This window comes from Lingula anatina, chromosome 10 (assembly GCF_051362555.1).
Source record: "Lingula anatina isolate TDL-2025a chromosome 10, LinAna3.0, whole genome shotgun sequence".
NCBI lineage: Eukaryota > Metazoa > Brachiopoda > Lingulata > Lingulida > Lingulidae > Lingula > Lingula anatina.
The window spans coordinates 1,866,679-1,889,893 of record NC_141776.1 but is presented as its reverse complement, the minus strand read 5'-3'; the positions used below and the strand labels follow the sequence as shown (position 1 = coordinate 1,889,893).

The following is a 23,215-nucleotide window of genomic DNA, read 5'->3' as shown; positions in this document are numbered from 1 at the left end:
ATCTATAACGAACAAAATCGAAAACAAGACGGGACTGCGAGTATAAAAGGCGCGCTCACGATGCATGCTCGTGTCTCGACAATTTCGTTGTGCAACAATTTTCAAAATTTTTGAATTTTGCTCAATTCAGATTCTAATCTAATTCAGATTCAAAAGACAAGGGAAAGAAGCTTAAAGAGCAGAAAAGAAGGTTGGAGGAAAAAGACGGAAAAAGAAGCGCTTTAGCACTTCTTTTTTATTACTTAATAATTTTACGAATTCATCGTTGCCTGAAAAAAAGACATAGCTGCGTTATCTTAGATTAAAACTAACTTTGCCTTAAGTTAATAAAAAATAAATAAATAAATAAATAAATAAATAAATAAATAAATAAATAAAAGACCGTACAATATATAAAGCCTACAGTAACTACTGAGTACAGTAGGAGAACGAAATTAATTTTGCAAAAACATTTCTCAAAAATCACAAGGAAGAGCTGTAGACCTACGTACTGTCAAGCTGCACACAAAGTCTGAGATTGACTTCGTGTAACGTTCTTTATTTTTCCCAATATATTTCGAATAAAATTAGTCAATTCTGTGTCCCAAGAGGGTGATGCATCTTGAAAAAAAAAAGCATAGAAAGTGTTGTAAATTACGAATGGGGTTTACAAAGCCAAGGGAATCTATGCCTTGGGGGAGTAGTGTTTTTGCGGAGTATCGGTACGCGGGAGTATCAGTGCGGGGGAGCATCGGTGCGGGGATGTAAAGAAGCGGGGGAGTATCGGTGCGGGGATGTAAAGAAGTGGGGGAGTATCGGTGCGGGGGAGTATCGGTGCGGGGGAGTAGGCTATAGGTACGTAACCGTCGGAATACTGTAGCTCCTTTTCCAATTTGAATTGCCACTAGAAAATGTATGACAGCTAAAGCTCACAAATTATGCACGTAGGTGCTATATCATGTAAAGAATAAGTGTTGTAAATTCCAATCAAAGCGGCTGCGTAAATTTTGAGGTAGAACGCCTTGAATGTGCTGCATACCGTAGCTTAAATTTTGACGAAAACCGGAAGTGCGTCGTAACGCCATTCATTTGGAGAAATTTTGACTGAGAAATATTTCGTAGCTTATACAAATGTTCAGAAAATGGCCATACAGCTTGAAGAAAATTCACTAATCAAAATTAAAACTGCATTATATTATAGCCTACAGAAAGATTGTGCACTTCTGACCTTGACTTGTCAGTGTAAGCAAAGTGTACTGAACGCACCGCAAGCAAGCGCGTGAATGCCGCATTTGATACTTTGTATCAGACGCTTCATTTTACTTGACAACGCAGTGTTTACGATGTCACGTTCATGTTATATTCATTAATATAAAACAACGACCATAAACTATTTTCATATACATGAGTATTTCCCTTATTACTCTACAATAATTTTTTGTAAAGTAAATGGCTTAGGCCTACACCTCATCAGTATGAAAAATCTGAAAAAAGCTGAGTATACTCACTTCAGCTGTTAAACATAATGAAAGTTTTAAATGTACTTAGATGTCTCTCTACACACACACACACACACACACAAAAAAAAAAAAAAAAAATCATAAAAAATAACGATTTCGTGAAAAACACCCATTTTCCCATTGATTTGAATGGGGACTAGTGCGTCACGCAGGGTGTAATGCACTTCAACATGGTGTAGTTCTCTTATTTGGTCGGTTACCCCAAATTTTTTTGGTAAAATTTAAATGTACTTGGAGGCCTCTTTACGCAAATTTTTTTTTTTTAAATTCGAACGTCAGAAAGTCATAAAAAATAATGCTTTAGTGAAAAAACACCCATTTTCCCATTGATTTGAATGGGGACTAGTGCGATATGCAGGGTGTATCATATTTGGGGCTAGTTCTCTTATTTGGTCGGTGCCCCCCTTTTTTTTTTGCAAATTTTTAATGTACTTGGGTGTCTCTTCAAACAACAAAAAAATTAAAAAAAAAATTCGAACGTTGGAACATGAAACGACTGATCTACCTTAAAATGTTTCAATTTCCACTTTTTGTGTATTTTTGCTCATCCTTTTTTTCTTAGTCTTCAGAATAAAAAGCATTTAAACTAGATGTTGTCAATAGTGTCTATATACACAGGACATCTCAAACGATAATGGCATACTGTTAAATTTGCAGTAATAAATAAATGAATAAATAAATAAATAAATAAATAAATCTAAATTATTTAGGAAGACACAATATTATTGGACAAATTGTGTTAAACGAAGCATATCTGTTGGTATCAATTGTTGCAACAGTAAAAATGCTTTCTAACATTTAGTTGCACGTAACTATTTTCTGTTATCCACAAAGGGCGATATTTATTGACACAAGGAGATTGCTTACGCAATGCGCATCTCTCTCCGAAAAAGCCAGGGGAACAAATGCAGCGGAAGCCAGACGGACCGTCAATATTTTCTAGACAAGTCCCAGCATTATTACAACTGCCAGACTCGCATCCGACTGAAAAAATAGATGTTGGAAGGCAATTTAATATATGTCAGGCATGTTTTATCCTTTCACACATATAGTTTAGTTACATTTTTTTGAAATCCAAACAATTTCAATAGATAGATCATGCATATCTTATCGTTTTCACACTGTCATGGCCTGTACGCCTGTACCATATCTAAATGATTTATTAAGTGTCCTTACAGAGTGATCCATTCTGCTGCAGGAAATCATGAGTTTGATTCCCATGCCCTGGTCATACCAAATATCATTATGATAGTAGCTGCTGCATGCTCGCTTAGCATTCAGCGTATTAAAATTAAAGTAAGGAAAAGACCTGGGCATATGGCAGTGATGGTTTTTGTGCATCCATAACTACAAGAGGCGGATATACCGCAGCTTGGACTGCATTCTCCACAGGAAGGTTCGGAATGACTTAGAAGTGAAAATATCCATAAAAACAGGCATATAATTGTCGCAAACAAGCAAAATGCTGAAACGAAAATTGATACCTGATCTCAGAATTGCAAACATGCTATTGTACATGAACTTGGATGTCGAGTTGGTCTCTATACACTTACACGTTTGACTCAGCTGAGTTTGGCTGAGAAAGACGCACGTCATCAAGGCCAGAACAAGGCTCGGGCAGAACAACAATCCCATTATTGATTGGTTGATGTTAGATGCAGTACTGTTTTATAGCACTTCTATACTGGAATAAAATAAGATATTCAGAAGAGCAACGTGGTAAAATCACGTATGACAACCTTTAAACTAAATATGGCTTGCTTTCTTGAAAACATCGCGAATTTCAACGCACGCAAGCAATGCGATACGGTGATGTATTATCTTTCTGATAGGCATCACGGTTTGCGATCCCACGCTCATGGTAATATCATCGCTTGTTTCGAGGCTATTATTTGTGGTGAGTCAACCCCGTCGCAGTTTCATGTGCGTGCTCCTGATACATCGTTTTTACAGTGACTCCAAAGCCATGTAGCTGGTTTGGGTGCTGGTTATGAGAACATCTACTCAACATGGTCGCTAATAAAAGATGGAGGTATTCGGTAACAGTGACAGAAAAGCTGAAAGTGAAACTATGCCATGGAATCGCAAAGCTTTTCTGATACCTTTTTTTCTGGAAATTTTGCACGCGAAGAATACTTTGCATATATAATATAATTTAATCAAAGACAAAAAAGTCAAATCTGGCCACTTAAAAGAATAACTAAATATTCTTGACAAAACGAAAAAGGATTCATTTTTTCTTGCTATGAATAACCAAATAAAGCACCATTCTGGAACTAAACTCTCTAAGAAGTGGTCTGAATCGGATGATATACATGGTTTTAAGCGTCAGAAATTAGACTTCATAATCTACCAGTTGCAAGGATTTTAACTCTCCCGATTAAACAAAGTCAAAAGGATTTTAACTCTCCCGATTAAACAAAGTCAAAAGTCAGGCTTTGTCCGTTACCATAGCATCAAGCATTGTTGGGTGTAAATAAAGTTGGTCTTAGTGCTTTTGGAGCACGGTCTGCTACATTCCAAAAGTAAGGAAATTTATTCCTTGGCCTTGGTCACTTACATTTGTATCATACAGACAACTGTCCTTTTAAGACCATTAGAATGCATCGCCAATGTCAAAGTGTACCATGTGATAATAGTGACACATACAGGTATGGGGACCCATCAAGTACAGATCGTGTTAATCTTAATACCTAAATATTGTTAAAACCAACTTTGTAAGTCATTAGCAGGTTCTGTAAGTACCCGCTGTTTTCGTTTAGCAGAAATGCATATAATCCATTTGTCTTAAAGAACATACCTGCAAGATCGGCGAGCGTCCATTAGCACGCCCGCAGCCTTAAAGTAACTTTCAAATCAATTTGCTTGTTAGTCTGTAGAGATAAATGTATGATGAAATCACTTGAAATAAAATTTGCGAAACGGTTTCAACAAATGGATAATAACTTCTCTCACACCATTATTCCTCTCTTAAAATTCAAAAGACGGTTGTTCAAAGTTTGAACCAAGGCAGTCATCTACTGTTTTATATAATCAGTCTTTGGTAGTATTACGGTAAGGTTCATTGGATTCCCTGAAAATTTTAACATAAATTTGAGAGGAAGCACCACCCTTTACCCAAACCACCAAATATATATTTCACTGTTTAGTTATGGACAATTGATATGTGCAGGGGATCACCATCAAGTTGCAGAATTGCACCGATCGCAATATGTCTCAGTTAACATTAAACTTACCTTGTTTCTTCTCGTTGAAGTCAGGCCAGGAAATGCAAAGTCTCCTCACCTACTGGTTATAATATACTGCCAGCTACGGAACATCAGTGTATCTCGTGAAAAACGTACGTGACACAAAAGAAGCCATCCAATCACGAAAGTGCTTATATATAGTGCTAATATACGATGCCCCTTTTACTGTCACACGCCGTTTATAGGTCTTTTATCGACTTCTTTCGTTCAAGATGAACCCGTATGACACATTGGATGATTTGAAATTGCTTCCAGTATATGCCTAATTAAAAGCAATGCTTGTAAAGTCGTATTCTTTATTCTGCATGCGAATTTGGACTTTCTCATCAGACATGATTTAGTCCGTATAAATAAAAATTAAACTAGTCGTATTCGTGCCATCGGTCTACCTTTCCTCTCTCTCTCTCTCTCTCTCTCGTGTGTGTGTGTGTGTGTGTGTGCTGTGCATGCCTAAACACTTAGTTGAAAGCGAGAAAGTGTTGGAATAACAGCCAAAAATTCCATTTAAACAAGGCTTCTCACACCAGTTAGATATTCTATTTGCATCACCCAGTTAATTTCAGTGCTACTTTGATACAGGTCGTCGAAGTTAAACATAGTGAAAACCCGTATGACGTTTTGGGTAATATGACACTTCTTCCAGTGTATGACTAATGAAAAGTGTTTGTTTACGACTTTGATTTACCATACTGTTTGGTGACCATGTATTTCTACGAACCAAATCAAAACAATATGTATACTTTAACATTTGCTCAATGACAAAATTACAGTTTTGACAGATGCAGCAGAAGAACACAAGTCATCAGAATGGAGACGTGGTTTTATATCTTGACAATTGATAAAAAAAATTCCAAAATAATTTTGGTTTCTGTGCTTTCTGGAAAAGTGTATTAAGCCTGTAACATTTAAGTTTTATGTTAATTCATTTTGGTAACGTGGAACAACGCACCGTTTTCAGTTTGACTTTTCTAGTGCAGATGTAAATGTTAAAAACTACGATAAAGTAGATAGCACCCTGTTATTTTTCCAGGTGTTTATGTCGTCGATTCTGAAAGAAACGAAATATATTTTATGAACACCTTGATACCGTTTTTCATTAGTGCAAATTTTGGTGAATCCAGTAATATAACCACAAATTTATTCAGTCATAAATGAAAAGTATCACACACAAGCCGAGAAAACTTTCATACCGGAAGCTTTCGGCCAAACTGGACGTAGGCCTTCATCAGACTGACGTGAGTACGTTGATGTTGATACTCGCTGTCCAACAGGTGGTATAGCGGCCACGACACAGGTAGATCGACCTCCCCGACCCTATCCACGGGTGACTGGTGACGGCTGATGTTGATAGCCTCTTGTATCTTACGTAGGATATCAGACGAGTCGGATTCAAGGATCTTGGTTGAATTCCAGTCAGTACTGTGGTCGTTGTCTATTACATGCTTAGAAATGGTAGAACTTGTATTGTCTATATACAGTCATTGGTTACCTGTGTTCACCAACCCTGGTCTTAAACTGTCTGCCTGTCTCACCAATGTAAAAGAATTGCAGTTACGGCAGTTGAACCCACTGATAGTCCCACAACGGTCAGCTAACGGTAAGACATTTTTCTCGGCTTGTGTTTGATAATGCTTATTTATGATCAAGCTGCTATCAAGCTGATACGCACTTTTGCAAATTTGTTAAGTGTTTATAATGTATTTTAATAAAATTATTTTAATAAAAATGAGAAAATGAAATATATATATGAATGAAATCTAATGAAAAATTTGAGTAAAGGGGTGTTAATAGCACATTGAGACATTACTTAACACACACACACACACACACACACACACACACATATATGTATATGTGTGTGTGTGTGTGTGTTAAGTAAATGTCTCAATGTACTATCAACACCCCTTTACTCAAATTTTTCATTAGATTTCATTGGTGTAGACATTTCCTGACGTCAAATTGCTTAATAAACACAACTGGAAATTTAAAAACCTCATACTCATAAAGATTATATATTACAGCTGGCTAGAGTGCCGTTATATCTTGCTTAAACTCTTTAACTCGCCCATGTCTGTCTTCTTCTCGCTCTGAATACAGTTTGGGGTTGGACCGTCTTATCCAATAATAGACACTGAATAGATTAGGGGGAATTATTCAAGTGAGTCAGCCTTATTTGACCCGAGGACTTGTTAGCCCACTGTTCCGAGAGCGACCTAGGACCTACTGGTGCAGTTGAATCCATCCCAGCTGTAACCCTCGTTGCAAATACAATGTTGGTAATATAATGAATTGCAGTTGTCATTGTTCTCAGGCAATGGACAACTACGTGACTTGTCAGCGCAGTGGGCGTTTTCTCCACATTGTGCTGAATACAAATAAAAAAAATGTACGTTGGCACTCGCCCGCGACTGAATACCTGAAGATTTTAAACCACCTAAATGGGTGTTATTTTATGACGTGTTTTCATAAGTTCCATCTGAATATGTTAGATGTATTATTGTAAACAGAGATCTACAGCCATAGGACGTGTTTTCATACCAAAATCGTTTGAATATGCTATTATACACTGTAGTTTATAAAGAGAGTTCCAGAGCCATATAATTTGATATCAGTCTGTAGAATGTACTATCACTGTACTTGCTACATATAATCTGGCTTCAATTTTTGCGCTGCTAAATTTGCTTTGTACCTGTAAATCTTTACAACTTAGATCTATGTGTTAATGCTGCGTGTTATTACCGAGAGACACAATGTATATCGCCAGCATTATCTTGGCAAAGCCCATCATTAATGCAACTGTCAGTCTCTCATTCGTCTGAAAATAGATGTCAAGCGAATTTAAACATAAGACATGTTTTATCATTTCACACATATAGTTAAAATTTTAAAATCGGCTAAAACTCTGGGGTCTATAAATTTAGCCCCGAAACTGCCTGTGGAAAGGACTCCTGTACTTTCATCGTGTCAAATTTCACATTTCGGAATTGTTCAATAATCCAATAAACTATAAAACTTACTGGAGCAGCTCAATCCGTCCCCAAGGTAACCCTCGTCGCAAACACAATATTGGTAAGATGCTGAATCGCAGCTGTCATTGTTCTCTGGCAATGGCTTGTTTAGCGGTATGTAAACGCACTGGGCGTTTTCCCCACACGTTGCTGTCAATAAACAAAAAGATATAAGCTGGCACTCGCCCGTGACAGAATACTTGACCTTTATAAACCGCCTTAACGGGTGCTACCATAGGACATGTTTTCATAAGTTCACCTAATCACATGAATTAGTTACTTGTATTATAGTTAATAAACAGAAATCTACAGCCATATAGGGCGTGTTTTATAAATTCCACCTAATCACCTGAATATGTTAGTTGTATTATAGTCAACAAACAGAGATCTAGTGTCATATGGCTTGATCTCAGGCTATAGAAGTTACTATTGCATATGTTCTGGTGTCAATATTTGCGATGGTTAATTCTCTTTGTATTTTTTTGCTGCTACAACTTACACATTGAATGCAATATAAGAAGGGTACTGCCTACCTTTATCGCAAAATTGTCCGTGATACCCCTCCGGACAAATGCACCACGAAAGCAAATTTGTAGTATTAACTGCACGCTTTGCACCATTCCAGCAGTAATTATGGCGGCACGGACCTGCAATGAGAAATTTCAAGGGTTACAAAATGCTGCGCGTGCAGTTGAGATATTTCAATTCTTCTGATTTTAGCAGTTACTAAGCCAGGGTAACTGATATCTTTGGAATTCACTTCGCACAGAATTCCACCTGGCATTTTTGCGTACTTCTGCTCAGCCTTTTTTTCTTATATCTCATATTAAAAAGCATTTCAAATAGAGGTCGTCAATATACATGGGACCACACCGAGCCATCAAGCTTTGATGACATATATACTGTTCGTTTAGAAAAAACTAAAAATGAGGTGTACAAATGAAAATGAAACGCCAAAGTAATCTTCCAGTGTATTTGCTTTTGTTGCATTAGAAAACAATGCGGGTAAGTATTACTGCAGCTAAAATGATGCATAGATGGCTTCTCACTGATATAGCTCGATATAAATAGCTACCAAACACACTGATCATAACAAATACTTGTGTATGCCTAGATGCACAGCAGCTTAGACATTTCAGCGCCCCGGACAACTGTTATCGCCGTGTCTTGGTCAGCTACCTCATGGTCGAAATGTGCAGATCCATGCCCCAAATATATATGTATATAAAACTGTTACTACTACTAGAAAAAATCATTCCCTACATAAATATAATTAATTATCTTATTTAATCTTTTTAGAATCATTTTATAATGTATATTCTAACGATTTTATTACGTGATTTTATTATGTGAATTATTTGTGCGATTGTATGTATGTACTATATACACACACTGGACAAAAGAAGTGTCACCCCCTTACTCAGAGTAATAAAAGTAGGCAGATCTTGGGTACTTATAATGCCTGGTCTACTTATAATGTGACTAATGAGTATAAAACCGCTATACCATGGAATTGTATTGATGGTCTTGTACATGTACAGCAAATTTTATTCCTGTCTTACTCCAATATGGCAAGATACAGGCAATTATCTAACGGTTATAGGTGCAAGTTATTAACCTGAAGAGGCGGAATATAAGCAATGTCAGAATATCGATACAATTGAATTGTTCAGTCAGAACCGTGCAGGGGGTCTGGTCTCGGCATAGAAACACTGGATCAAGTGACAAATTGCCTCTGATGGGTCGTCCAAGAAAAAATACTGGCCGTAAGGACCGACGACTGATTTTGATGTCCAGGTTGTCAAAGTTCGACACTGCTTGTCAGTTGACAACACAGTGGAACAATTTCACACATAAGAATGTGCCTGTGAAAATTGCTAGGCGTCGGTTACATGCTCAGAGAGTGTACAGCAGGGTAGCAAGACTGAAACCTCTTATATCGTTACAAAACAGGCAACGTAGAGTAAACTAGGGTCAACAGGATCTGGAACTGGACAGTCCATGACAATTGGTCCTATATAGTTTTTCTGATGAGTGTCGCTTTGGTCTGACCTCCGATGACAGAGGTACTATGCTGGCAAACTGCTGGTAAAGCATTTGCACCACATGCACTGAATTTTCGAACCCGGAGCAGCATATTCATCATGGTGTGGGGCTGCATCAGCATCCATGGCTTGGGCGAATTGATAGTGGTTAATGGAAACATGAATCGCTAGAAATATATCGATGTTTTAGAGTCAGGCTTGCTACCATATATTGCTAACATGTTTGGTGACAAGAATTATCCATCTGTTCACCAGGATGACAATGCTCCTTGTCACAGGCCCAGAGCAGTTGATGATTGGTTTGACCAACAGGACATTCGCAGGGTGATGTGGCCTGCCCAGAGTCCGGATGCAAACATAATAGAAAATGTGTGGATTTATATGTCAAAACTTTTTACAAATGCCCGTCTAACCAGCAGAGAAACTCTGTTATATTCAGTGTTTCATGCTTGGGCCAGCATAAGCCCTGAACGCATCAGACAATTATATGAATCCTTGCTTCGTAGACTGGCACCTATTATTAGGTCATGTGGCTATGCCACTAAGTACTAATTTTGGACTTGAAACTGCATATTTTGGTAGAATGTATATTTTGTTCTCATTTTGTGATTTTTTTGTGAAATTTGATGTTAATAAAATGATACTAGGAGCATATCATTCCACAGTCATTTATCTCCCCCATAGTATTGGCTCAGTAGGGGTGACACTTCTTTTGTCCAGTGTGTGTATGTCTTTCACCCTGGTAATAATGAAGAGATGGTAATAAATGTTAATAAATATGGTAATATATCATTAAATTTAAAAATAAAATGGAAATAAATAAATAAATAAATAAATAAATAAATAAATAAATAATTGCCTAATGACATTTATCTGAAGCCATCATGACTACCCAGCACACAGCTTTGGGTATACAACATCGGGAGCAAATAAAATAATCTAGAAGTATCTTTGACAGTGTCACGTGATCAATAAGCAGGTCGTCAATCACCGTTTTATATATGCATATATTTTATTACTGCTCACTAATTCACAAGTTGCCGTGTGGCTCTTAGCCATCCAAGCAGACAGATAGCGTAAAGACAATCTATAGAAGAATACACAGTTAATCAAATTATCCAGGTAGAGCAAGATTCATCTTGGTAAGTTTGGATTTTTATTTTGCTACATACAATAGCAGGTAGATACCTAACTCTGCTCAGTTTTCTGTATTGTTGTAGAAAATAGAAAGAGAATGATTTCGGGGTTCTTTCATCCGTGAGCGGACCCATAGATATAAACACTTGTATTACTGGGCTTACTTTGTTTTTCTGGGTCTGACTTTAGAAATATTAACTTTTCCATCCTAATGGAAACACACAGCTCTTAAATCCATTATGGTTAAATGGTATATTATGCGGGTGCTTTAAATTCGAAAAACAGCAGGTAACTCAAATATCATGACTGACTCTTAGTTACCTTGAACTGCAGGACTAAGCGTTCTACCAGACTCCCTGTAACATCATGTAATTGTTTTACTCGAAAATTCTGCCGTGTCCCACGCACCAAATATAGTACTTTACAAAATTTAATTTAAAAGGCAACACGTTTCTTCTTCATTACTATACTGTTAAATAAAATCCGTCCATATTGCATTGGTTTTCTTTACCTGAGCGCCATTATGTGAATAAGCAACTAAATTATAAGCTGTCAATTTTTTTTACTTGACTATTTTTGCCTGGTTGTCTTGGTATGTTCACTTACTAGCAGAACATTAGCAGGACACACAATAAAACCTTTCTATTGGAGCATTGTTTCAGCTCATTTGGTAAATGATGTCAATGGCATTTAAGATATGATTGCAAGCTGCAGTAAGCCCCCCACCCCTGTAAGCGACGTCTGTCATTTGCTTTATGTGTACATGTGAACATTTAAAAACCTTTTTCCTGCTGCTGCTGCTGCTAAAACGCATGTGTTAACTCCAAGGGAAATGAACAATTCCCGACTGGGATACATTTCAACAATCTTCTGTTTCTGGAAAACATTATGAGGTCAATGAAATGCCACAACCTATGTATATACGCTGCTGTCACAGTGTGTGCATTCATACTGTAACAAACCGGGGTCCACTAATTAGCCGCTGATATTGTCCTGAAGTTTCCTGATTCTAATCCTGGTTCTCGTCCTGCCGCAATCCAGGGCGTGCGGCAAATCCCACGGTCGCTCGAAGACGAATAGATACCATAATTTCATTAAAAATAATAATAATAATAATAAATAAATACATTTGTACGGGAGAAAGTTAACAATGTCTTTTAGCCGTGTCCACGTGCATCTGAAGGTCGTGACCTCGCGCCCTGCACAAGATCGTGAGGCGGCGTCTTTCAAGTACTGAGGAAATCGTGGTGAAAAATTAGAGCGAGAAACAGTCAAAAAGTGAGTGAGACAGACCGCGGGTAGCCGTGTTTGGGGAAAATTGTGAAGAATTTTTGTTAAGTTTAGACTTTTATTTTAGTTGATTTTCGGTGGACTTTCATGTCTGCTCGGCCTACAGGTACTGTTAGTTTCTAACATGTTTCTTAGCGCAATCCCGTAACTGCATTCAAAGTTACGCGTTCAGGAGGACAAGTGGTGGCTGACAGATTGTGGGATCCCTTGGTTGCAGATGCTTAGTGTTCCTGGCATAGGAAGCCGCTGCGGCATGGACGATTGGGTGAAAGGCCGGCCGGGTCCAAGACGTCATGTAGAAGGCGCCGTCGACAGCTCGGAGCTGAAGGGAAATGGCAGCCCGAGTGCGCAGAGTTCCCCCGTAAATGTCGGGGCAGTGTTTCGTTCCTATTTTGTTTCAGTTCGGTCCGCCGGGCGTGTGGCCTTCGTATGCAGCTACCGGAAAGCGAAGAGAGACAGTAATGGTGAAGGACGTCCAACCCTCGATTACGGTGCTCCCTTTGGAAACCTCCGCTCCCGCCAAGGTGAGACTAGGAACTTCCCATGGGACAGACGGGTCTCTGGGAGTAGATAATGCGGGGAACGAGCAACGGAAGATTAACCTTGCTCTTTCAGAGCTAACGGTCACAGGTGCCAGGTCCGCGGAGTTTACAGCCGTCATGATGTCCACAAATTGGATTGAAGGCCTCAGCGTTCCCCTACGATCCTGCTGCCCGTGAGCGGTAAATGTGCTAGGACTGAGTTGGTGTGTTCATGAACCGTACCCGTGAGCTATTGCTGGTGGAGAGTGTCGCCGTGTCCACTTCAGGGTTCACAGGCCTAGGGTACAGCCTGTGTATCTCATTCAGGTTCCGTTCCCGTGACTGAGGCCGTGGTTGCGTTCCGAGCTCCTCCGCCATTTCGTATAACAGGCGGAAGAATAAGAAACTGAACAGGCGCTCACCATGAAGAGGCCACGCTACCGTTGAGTAAAAGAAGTTGTCGCGCCGCCCCCAGGCGCAAGAAGTCGTCGCTCCACACTGTAGAAGACGCGTTACGTTCCAAAGATTTCGTCGCGCCGTCCCCAGGTGCAAGATGTCATCGCTATGCGCCAAAGAAGACGCGTTGCGTTCCGTAAAAGTCGTCGCGCCGTCCCCAGGCGTAAGATGTCGTCGCTATCTACCATAGGCGTCCAAAGGACCGGGATTTACTTTCCCTGATTAAACATCTTATTCCCACGTCGCGTCCAGGGTCGTGCGCCGACGCGGCAACCCCGCGCGTTACAATATACACGCGTGAATAAAACACGTGTTGGTTGAAAAAGGAGCTGGTATTAAACAAACTCAGACACTTTCTTTTAGATATTTTAGATGTTTTGAAGACGGATGTTTATAGGGTATATGCCCAGGAAAAAATAGCATTGCATATAGAGAGCTTCACCTATCATAGTTTTTTTTAACAATACCCGTCCAAATTTGAAAACAAGTCCCCATTAGTCGATTTTTTAAAGAGTGAATCTAACTGTAAATCCAGATTTATGAATAACTACCACTCTATTCTTTTTTATGTGTTGCAGAATCGATTTAATCTACGATGTGGTCACTGCAATTCTACATCATCGCATTGGTTCTGTTCGACAGTCCCGTGACCGGTATGTATACCCATGATTCATAGCAAACGAAGGAAATAATACTTAGATATAATAAAGGTTATCTATGTCTCCTCCGTGATAAATTACCGAAAGTATGTACTTCACCAACCACAAAAATTAATTTAAAATATGTTGAGGAATTATTGTTTGAGAACTGGCAAATCAATCCCGCTCTTCACACTACCCCCAAAACAATGAATGACATAGGGAAATTATTTGCTCTGCAGGCCTAGGTCTACTTAAAAATATGACATTCAGTATTCAACAACCCAAAAGAAATATGCTGTACCTCTGTCGATACCATTTATCTAAGATTAGCGACACGACATACATGTATACATATTGGGTCCTCGATCTGGTGAGGAATTAATTTTACTATCCACATTTGTACATTAAATTAGATTTTATAGCACGCTGTCAATCAGTCTAACGTTTGCACTTTACTTAAACTTTCGCTTGGGTTAATGATGGGACAAACTATCTATACCATTTCAGGGTATCGCTTCAAATTTGCTACGATCAGCTGTAGGCCCGATCCGGCTAATGCTTCAGTTGGTAAGTTGGACGTTTTTGTTTTCAGAGGTAAATTAGTTGTTAATAACACACACTTTGGCCTGAACATACGATAGGCAGGCCTCTGTGTGTGGAGTCAGAAAACAATGCTAGACCTACGTTTGCGCAGTGATGGTATTCCACATACGATGCAAAGATAGCTTAAGAGACCATTTTTGTACGCAGGGTCATCCCTCAGTTACCCATTTCCGAGGTTATCCTACACATTCCTAATGGGGTTCTCATGTAGGTGTGGTAGGAATGCACGTCTTAGTAACGCAAGTCCGCCCGCGCACTGGAGGTCCTGGGATTGCAAGTCCTAGGGCATGCATTGCTAGGAATGGAAGTCCTGGGACAAACGTTACTAGGATTTAATGTCCGTAGGACAAAGGCTCCCAAGTAATGCTACTGGGTGGAAAGGGGGGGGGGTAAGATTATATCAAAGGTAGGTCTCGAACCCAATTGGTAACCGTGCTATTCATAAATACATGTACTTACCTTATGGTCTTGCACGCTAACCACTAAACAGACGAGCTAAGTTGCAAATGTTTCGTGACTCAGAAATGAAGAATATGATGAAGACATACCGTTAGCTAGATCAGCATGTCGGAGAGATGACTCTGATGCAGAGCCTGAAATAGACGCCGCTGTCGATGATGATGATGATGACGATGATGAGGTACATGTAGACACACCTGTAGAGGCTGAGGAACAAGAAGCGTGAAGTGAGGATATCACTAACAGAAAGGATGCTAATATCAGGTTTAGAGGAAAACCTGGTCTGTCCCCAGATGCTATTGACCAAGAAAAGGTGCAGCCAGTTACGCCTGGTACACGTTTTAGTTTATTTTTACCAACACCCTTCTGCTGCTTATATGCACTCAGAACCACCTGGGCCCGATTTCATCAAGGTTGGATAGCGCTATCCTATGAAACCGGGCCCAGGAGAGTTAAATTGTCATGCTGTTAGACCCGTCGACTGTAAACATACTTTTTTTTTTTTTTAAACAGATTTATTTCTACAATCAAGATATACAAAAAAAATACATTTAGAGCAGGCGGCACGTCGCCACAGCATTATGGGCTCGCTTGCGTTAATGTAATTCTAGTAACAAAATGACTTAAATATGATTATATATAGGTAATGATTATAGTTATGATAACACTAAATAGTACTTATTGTTGTAAAGGAGAGCAACAGGGAAGGGCACTACAGGGAAAGGCACGGGCGATATATGCGGGAAGTGATATATTAGTTGATCAAGAGAAGGAGGGTCGGGAGGGTGAACTTATAAAAGCCATTAAGCATTATCAATTAAAAACGTCGAGACAATATCGAATATTTTATCATTCTGTCCAGTTGTTAAAGTTTTGTGGCCGTGTAGAAACAAAGAAATCTTATCAAGCTGCGTTCTAAAATTTGTATTGTTAGCGCCCAGGACATTCTGAATAGACAAATGAAAATCACGATACTTCAACTGCCTCCGTGGGCACTGGAAGAAAAAATGGCGTATAGTCTCAGGTTTCCCACAAGAGCAGTTCGGAGAATTTACCGAGTCCCAGTTGTGGTTATATAATTGGGATTTGAACAATAGATCTACACGCGCACGGTTTAGATATTTTTCATTCTTTCTTTCTAACTTTAGGGTGGTAGTAGATAACGAACCAGAAAATAGTTCGGATTTCAGAGAATGCTTGAATACTGTAACCCATAAAATATTTAAGATATATTGCTGGAATTTTCAGAGGATAAGAACAAATAATGTGAAATGGTTTTTCGTTATTTCTAGCATAAACAATCATTATGAAATTAAATGAGCAAATGCATTTTATTTCAGAATATGAAATTTAATTAATATATATTTATATACCTGTATATATCACCCCGCATCATTCATAAGGAAACAATTAAGACCTTTCTTTGACAGTATTGGAAAGGTGCGTTAAAGTACCGGCTTTCCATGAATATATAGATTAGTTAATTAAGTTATTCGAGCAATTTAGGTGTCAGCTTGTAATTAAAACACCCTATCTCTCTGCGCAGTGCAACGACCAGGTGGGCTAAATTGCCAGATAGACCTATCGACAGTCAACAGGCTGTAACTCAAAGTAAATAGAATATTTCCCTGAAATTTTCGGACGATAAAGGGAAATAATATGACATTACTGAGGTAGATATACAAAAATGTACTTAAATGAAAAGAAAAAAAATATCCCCAATAAAATATAAAAAACTGATTAATTTTATTTAGAGACCGTTGAAAAGTTTCCACGGTTAAGCTTTATATATATATATATATATATATATATATATATATATATATATATATATATATATATATATATATATTATTCATTTTTATGTTAGCTGACCTTGCGAGGGAGTTTATTGGAATGTCTTCAATGTATTTCTGAATAACAAGTAACGAAAATTCACTATTTCACTAAAGACACAAAACAACTATCACTTTTACTTTAAAACACCGTTTTTCATATATTGATAAAGTTCTTTACAGTATTGATATCTGTTTAATCTTTTCAGGAATTAATGAACAATAGGTGGATTATGGAGTACTGTTATTGATGTTGATAGGCAAGAACTAATTATTACCCATGGGAACATACGCGGTATACCTTGCAGCTGCCGTAAAATCATTTAAATACATTGTGTCATAGAACAACCTTTATATAAACAAATCATCACGTTTTTAATAATTAATATTTTAAATCACGATCCATGTCGACGACCAAACAACTACGTTGAGTCAACGTCACATCATGACGGCGTTTGGTTGGATCAACGTTGATATGACGTTGAATTTAGGTAGATCAACGGCCCAACCTGTTTTCAACATTGATCCAATGTCACTATGCCTACTGGAATACTAATATCTTTATAAGTTTTCTGGTTTGCTTCCCTTTATTCAAGTGACCTGTGCTTGGAAATATGCCTGGAGATTGCATAATGACGCTGATGACTGTGAGAATACCTGCCTGATGGCTAATGTAGAACAACCTTCTGAAATGTATGGGACTTGGAGGTGTTTCTCTGGTAGGTATAGTTCTCTGATGCTCACAGATAATCCGCATTATTTCAGCATTGTTGAGTCTAGTTTGTTCAGGGGACAGCTCCAAGTTGTGACATCACAATAGCACATTTAGCTATCCCCCCTTATCTTTAACTTTAGGCTGCGGAACCCAAGTGGACATTGCTCCTTATAGATACTATGGCATAGGCGTAGTAGACCCAATTGACAACTGGCAATTCGGGAAAAATGAGTTTCATTACACTCTGCCACACTCTGGTGTGTTTTCGTTTGGGTAAGTCTATGTCTGTTTGTCCTCCACCATTACCCAACCATTTCGTGGTCAATAAGCCTTCATACATGTACATCATTCATTGGTATAGGTTACTAGTATCTGGCACAAACAGACAGAAGCGCACAGTTGGTGAGCTGAAATATTAGTGTGTAATCAGTGCGCAGACTTTTTTTAGTGAATATTTAATTTTGTATTTTACAACAGGTAATGTTGGTGAGTAAAAAATAAAAAAAAATGTGCCAACCTTTTTCCATTTTTGTAAATATTTCATTTTGTATGCTAAGACATGTGCTAGAAGCCCAATTATATTCAATTACATTTTCTTTTCGTCCACAACATGATATTCAAATTGATGGTGATTATGCTGTTAGACATCATGCATTATTGCTTCAATATGGACAAACGAAATGTAATATAACACTGTGCCTTATACTAAGACATATTGTATATAGGTGTATCTACACGTGGATTGATTGACAGGGGATTTGTGGGCTCTCTCATCAAAATTTCTTTTCCCAGTTGTTTTAAAACCACCTGGTCCTGGTAGGTAACAAGTGAAATAAATGGCTTTACAAAAAATTTTTACCTTGGGGGCCCTTTAACCCACAGTTTTCATAAGAACTGATCAAAGTGTTTCATTTATTATAACGGTTTATATATGACAATTCTAGCGAATTGATCAAATATAACGTATTGCGTACATACGAGAATTACGGTTATTGTAAAAAATAACTTCTTGATCAGAAAGCAGCCAAGGTTAGCGGTTGACGCAAAGTAAGTAATCAATAGGTTTATGAAAAAGCGAGAGTCCGTCTGTTGTTCATTATCAATAGTTCCACTTGCAGAGCGTATGTCACAGGCAAATCCTCAAATATATGTTGTTACGGACAAGCGCAGCCAAAAAAAAAAAAAAAAAAAAAACAACGAATTCCACTATGAATACAATATATTACAAACAAATAACATAACTTTAAAACAAACTTTAACATTTGTTAAATACCCTGTGCAGACCCGCACTTCGTTTACATTATACACGTATGCAAGCACATACGGTAATTGATCATATAAATTAAACAACATAAATTAGCTTCATTAAAAATATTAACACAACAACGTCACAATGTATCATGCACATTAACAAATTAGCCCATGACCCACACCTCTGATTTTCGGCAATGTTCGCGTCACTCGACATTTCTGCGTAGCGTCTCTGGGAAAACTGGGATTGACCTCGATGTAGTCTCGAATTTCACGACTACATCTTCGTTAACCCTCTCCCACCTTTCAGAGGCCTCGCAGGCCCGGACCCATGTTTCTTTTGCTCTCTTTTCGTTCACATGAGGTTTTGAGCCTGTTCCTTTCATGTAATCCTTAAGCAACTTATACCCCATCAATGGATATATAATTAGTTTTGAAATAATTTACACCCTATGTAGAAATTAACTTTTCCAAAAGTTAGTCCTATTTCCTGGAAACCGGGCCTTTGACGCCCGTCCCTTGATAATTTTACTTCCACATGGGAGCATGTGTATATAAGGTTGTACATTTGTGTGGAGCTTTGTTCAAACAATGTCAAGTATATAGAATAGAATAGAAATCTGCCTGTGAAAGATTCAAGACCTGGAGAAATTATTATATGTGAGTAATCGGTCACCTTGGTCACCTGATATGCAGATATCAATTTAAATCTATCATTATTACATACCTGATAGACTGCGCTAGCTCTACAAAACTTTCCATTTTGAGAAAAAAAGAGATTTTTCCGCATGTTCCATACACAGTGTATACTCACCCAGGTGGAGGTAAAGCGCGCAATCGACCGGTGTAACATGAAAATCTGACTCCCCCAGTCAGATTTTTATAATGAACATCTGACTCTCCCAATGAACATTTGACTCCCCCTCCACAAAACTTCAAAAATCTTATTTTATTTGAGTATATGACTGTAATCTTGTAGTATGTAAAATTGCGGATACATTGGCACTTTTTTTTAGTTTGCAGGTGAAAATGTTCAAGAAAAAAATAAGAAAATTAAAAATGTGCAGTCAACCGCCCATTGTCTCTCTTAGGAAAAAGCTATTTATTTTATATTGGATTATCATTTCTACATTTTTCCTTTAAATTTACTTTAATTAGATTAAATTGGAATTTTTTGAAATTTTGATGGTAAACTATTGGGTGAAAAAACTAAAAAGAAAACATGAAAAATATAAAAATTAAATATGTGCATTTTATCATCCAGTGACTCCCCTGTGAAAAAGCCATCTATTTAATATTTGATGATCATTTCAACATATTTCCTTTACTTTTACTTTATAAGAACAATTGGAAATATTTGAAAGTTTGATGGTAAATTATTGGGTAAAAAACTAAAAAGAAAACATGAAAAAAAAAAAATTAAAATATGCATTTTATCACCCAATAACTCCCCTATGAAAAAGCTATCTGTTCAATATTTGATGATAATTTCAACACCTTTCCGTAACTTTTACTTTATGAAGATTATATTGGAAATATTTGAAAGACTAGGGGAGTCAAAATCCTATGGGTACATAAATGCAAATTCATTATCCATTTAAAATCATCAATCCCCATTTTTCATTCAGCTTTGGGAAAAATTGGGAAAAACAACAGCAAATATAAAATCATGCCTTTCACTAATGGGAGTCCATAGGAGTCCAAATTCCATGCATATGAAAATGAAGATTTTCATAAATGTTTTTCATATATTTTCACCCAGTATTTTTTCCATTCAAACTTTCAAATATTTCCAATATATTCTTCATAAAGTATCCTAAAAGAAAAGATGTCAGAATGATCATCAAATAACAAATAAATAGTTTTTTCAAAGGGGAATCATTGGGTGATAGAATATAAATCTTAATTTTTATCATTTTTCATGTGTTTTTTGTTCACCAAATTTTTTTACCATCAAACTTTCAAGTACTTCCAATATAAACTTCATAAAGTATCCAAAAAAGAAAGATGTTGAAATGGTCATCGAATGTCAAATAAAAAGCTTTTTCATAGGTGAGTCCTTGGGTGGTTAAATAAAAATCTTTAATTCTTTTTATTTTTTCATGAAAATTTTCACCTGCACACTAACAAAATGTGCCAATGTGTCCTCCATTTAGCATACTACAAGGTACAAGATCATAGTCATTTACTCAAATTAAATGAGAATTATCAATGTTTTTTTTTTTTTTTTTTTGGGGGGGGGGGGTAGTCAAAATTTCATAGGGGGAGTCACATTTTCATTATGAAAATCTGACTGGGGAGTCACATTTTAGGGGAGTCAGATTTTCATGGTACACCGGGCCTCCAAGGCCCAGTTTCAGGGTTTACGTGGGGTTCCATTTCCTTGTGGATGAGGGTTAAATCAGTCGAGGTTTCTAAAATGCTGAAAGACGAAAACAGAGCTTTACATGTAACCTTTTGGCATCAAGAAAATGGGCTTAGCGACTTTGCTTGCGTTATATACCTAGATACAATGTATATCTAAAATATCTCACACTCTTAAAAAGCAGTATAAATTGTTCTCGTTCAACAATTATTATTTGCCAATTTATTTCACTAGATCATATCTCATGGGTATGGTTTCAGGCCTACCCAACTACCAGACTCAGCACCTAAGGATCCTGAATTAACCGGTATATCCGACCACACCACCCGTTTTCAAGGTGTGTGTCAGATCGCATTTCGGAGTATCAGCCAGAACACCGACAGGATGAGCCCTGGCATGCTCAGCTGTCACCTTGTTTGGATAGTAAACGATTGTCGTAAAATCGCTATATGATTTTAAAACCGGGTGCATAAATTTGAAAGCCACCTAGATGAACCTTAGACTGTCACATTAATCTAATACAATGCAAAAAGCCCTATCAAAAGTGGTTAAAACATTCAAACCGAATGTCGTAAAGTCCCCATATATCCCCATAGAGACAATAAAATAGAATACTCTAAAGTAAGAGTACAGTTTAAGGTTGTTCAGCCGAGCGTGGATGAGCCCGCAGTCGTGCTACAAAATTTGTTCTGGGGTATTATACTCCGAAATGCGATCTGACACACACCTTGAAAACGGGTAGTGTGGTCCGATATACCGGTTTATTCAGGATCCTTAGGTGCCGAGTCTGGTAGTTGGGTAGGCCTGGGTTTGAAAATGGGAAGTATTCTACATTTTATCCAAACGTGCATACAAAATATTTTAACGATGGTTGTGTTATTTATAGTTTGCTTTTATGTTGTTCATTCTTCCTTTCCTACATTATTTTCTACAAAAGACGCTCGAGGCTCCAAATTTTGTTCAAAAGCATAACACTTTACACCCAAAACCAATATAGAGGTGTATTTCACTGTTGACCAAAAATAAAATTGAATTAATTCATCCTTGAGTAAGCAGACCTTGCGAGGAAATCTATTAGAATATATTTCTAAAAAACAAGTTGGGGAAATTCGCTAGTTAACTAAAGACAGAAAAACAACTATCATTTTTACTTTAACACACATTTTCTTCATATTTTGATAAAGTTCGTTACATTATTATTATTATTATTATTGATGTCTATTTAATCTTTTCCGTAAGTAATGAACAATCGAACATCAAGATGATGGTGCGATATTAACTTTAATAGTTTCTTTATGCTTTCATTACATCCTGTCGGTAACGATAGTCCGAAAATTCTACAATTCGCTGTAAAAACAGTGTTCAGCATTTAAATACATACAACAAACGTCAGGCACCTATACGCATTTAGAAATAATAATAATAATAGGTTAACACTTGTCGCTGGCGGGTTGGGGTAATATAAGTTGTGCAATAGAATGCTATCACACATGTTTGGACAAAATAGACATATGCCTTACTAAAAGAAATCACTATGATAGTTCGTCCCTTTTTGGTACCAACAAAGTGTACAGGATTTTATTGTCTAATTTTATCACAAGATCTAATGTGTCTCTGGATGACTCATATTACTGTTTTAAGAAGAATTTAAAAACTTTTTTATTTAAAGAATACTTTAATTCATAGCATCTTTTTAGTTTTTTAAAATTTTTAAGTATCCTGTTTTTTAGTCTATACTGGCTTTAATTTATCTGTGGAGTTTATATTATTATGTAAACAGCGCTGAGACGCATGTGTAGCGCGGTTTTAAAGAAGTGTTTTATTATTATTATTATTATTATTATTACAGCTCATGGCCTAAATGATGCAGAATATTACTCCGCCGTTTTAAGGCAAATTATTTATTGAATCCAACAGATGCATGCATGCATTTACGTGTCTCGTTATTACACATTTTAAACACCTCAGCTATTCCGACTGTTGCTGGGTACAGCTGGCAATAGGGTCTAGAAAAGGTTGGAGAATTGCAACCGAATATAATGCTGGTATCCGAAACGACACGGGAAAACCAAATGCAAGCCCTGCAACCGCAAGCAAATCCCTTGCTGAGTAAGTACAGCGTTCACGTTCTGCAGATAATCT

At 37.5% G+C, this 23,215-nt stretch overlaps 1 protein-coding gene across 1 annotated transcript; it reads left to right on the top strand.

The window, feature by feature from the left end:
* Positions 1–14,197: 14,197 nt before the first annotated feature.
* On the top strand, positions 14,198–23,186 carry LOC147759354 (uncharacterized). Its single transcript, XM_086997396.1, has 4 exons — positions 14,198–14,412; positions 17,339–17,461; positions 17,598–17,730; positions 23,042–23,186. The coding sequence occupies exons 1-4, from the start codon at positions 14,322–14,324 to the stop codon at positions 23,184–23,186; spliced, it is 492 nt and encodes a 163-aa protein (XP_086853522.1). The 5' UTR covers positions 14,198–14,321.
* The last annotated feature ends 29 nt before the right edge of the window (positions 23,187–23,215 follow it).

Bases quoted from the DNA above. Each gene is read 5' to 3' on its own strand.
- LOC147759354 (XM_086997396.1), top strand. From the start codon at position 14,322: ATGATGGGACAAACTATCTATACCATTTCAGGGTATCGCTTCAAATTT. The intron at 14,413-17,338 runs GTAAGTTGGACG...CCTTTATTCAAG, and splicing joins TCCGGCTAATGCTTCAGTTG to TGACCTGTGCTTGGAAATAT. The intron at 17,462-17,597 runs GTAGGTATAGTT...CTTTAACTTTAG, and splicing joins GACTTGGAGGTGTTTCTCTG to GCTGCGGAACCCAAGTGGAC.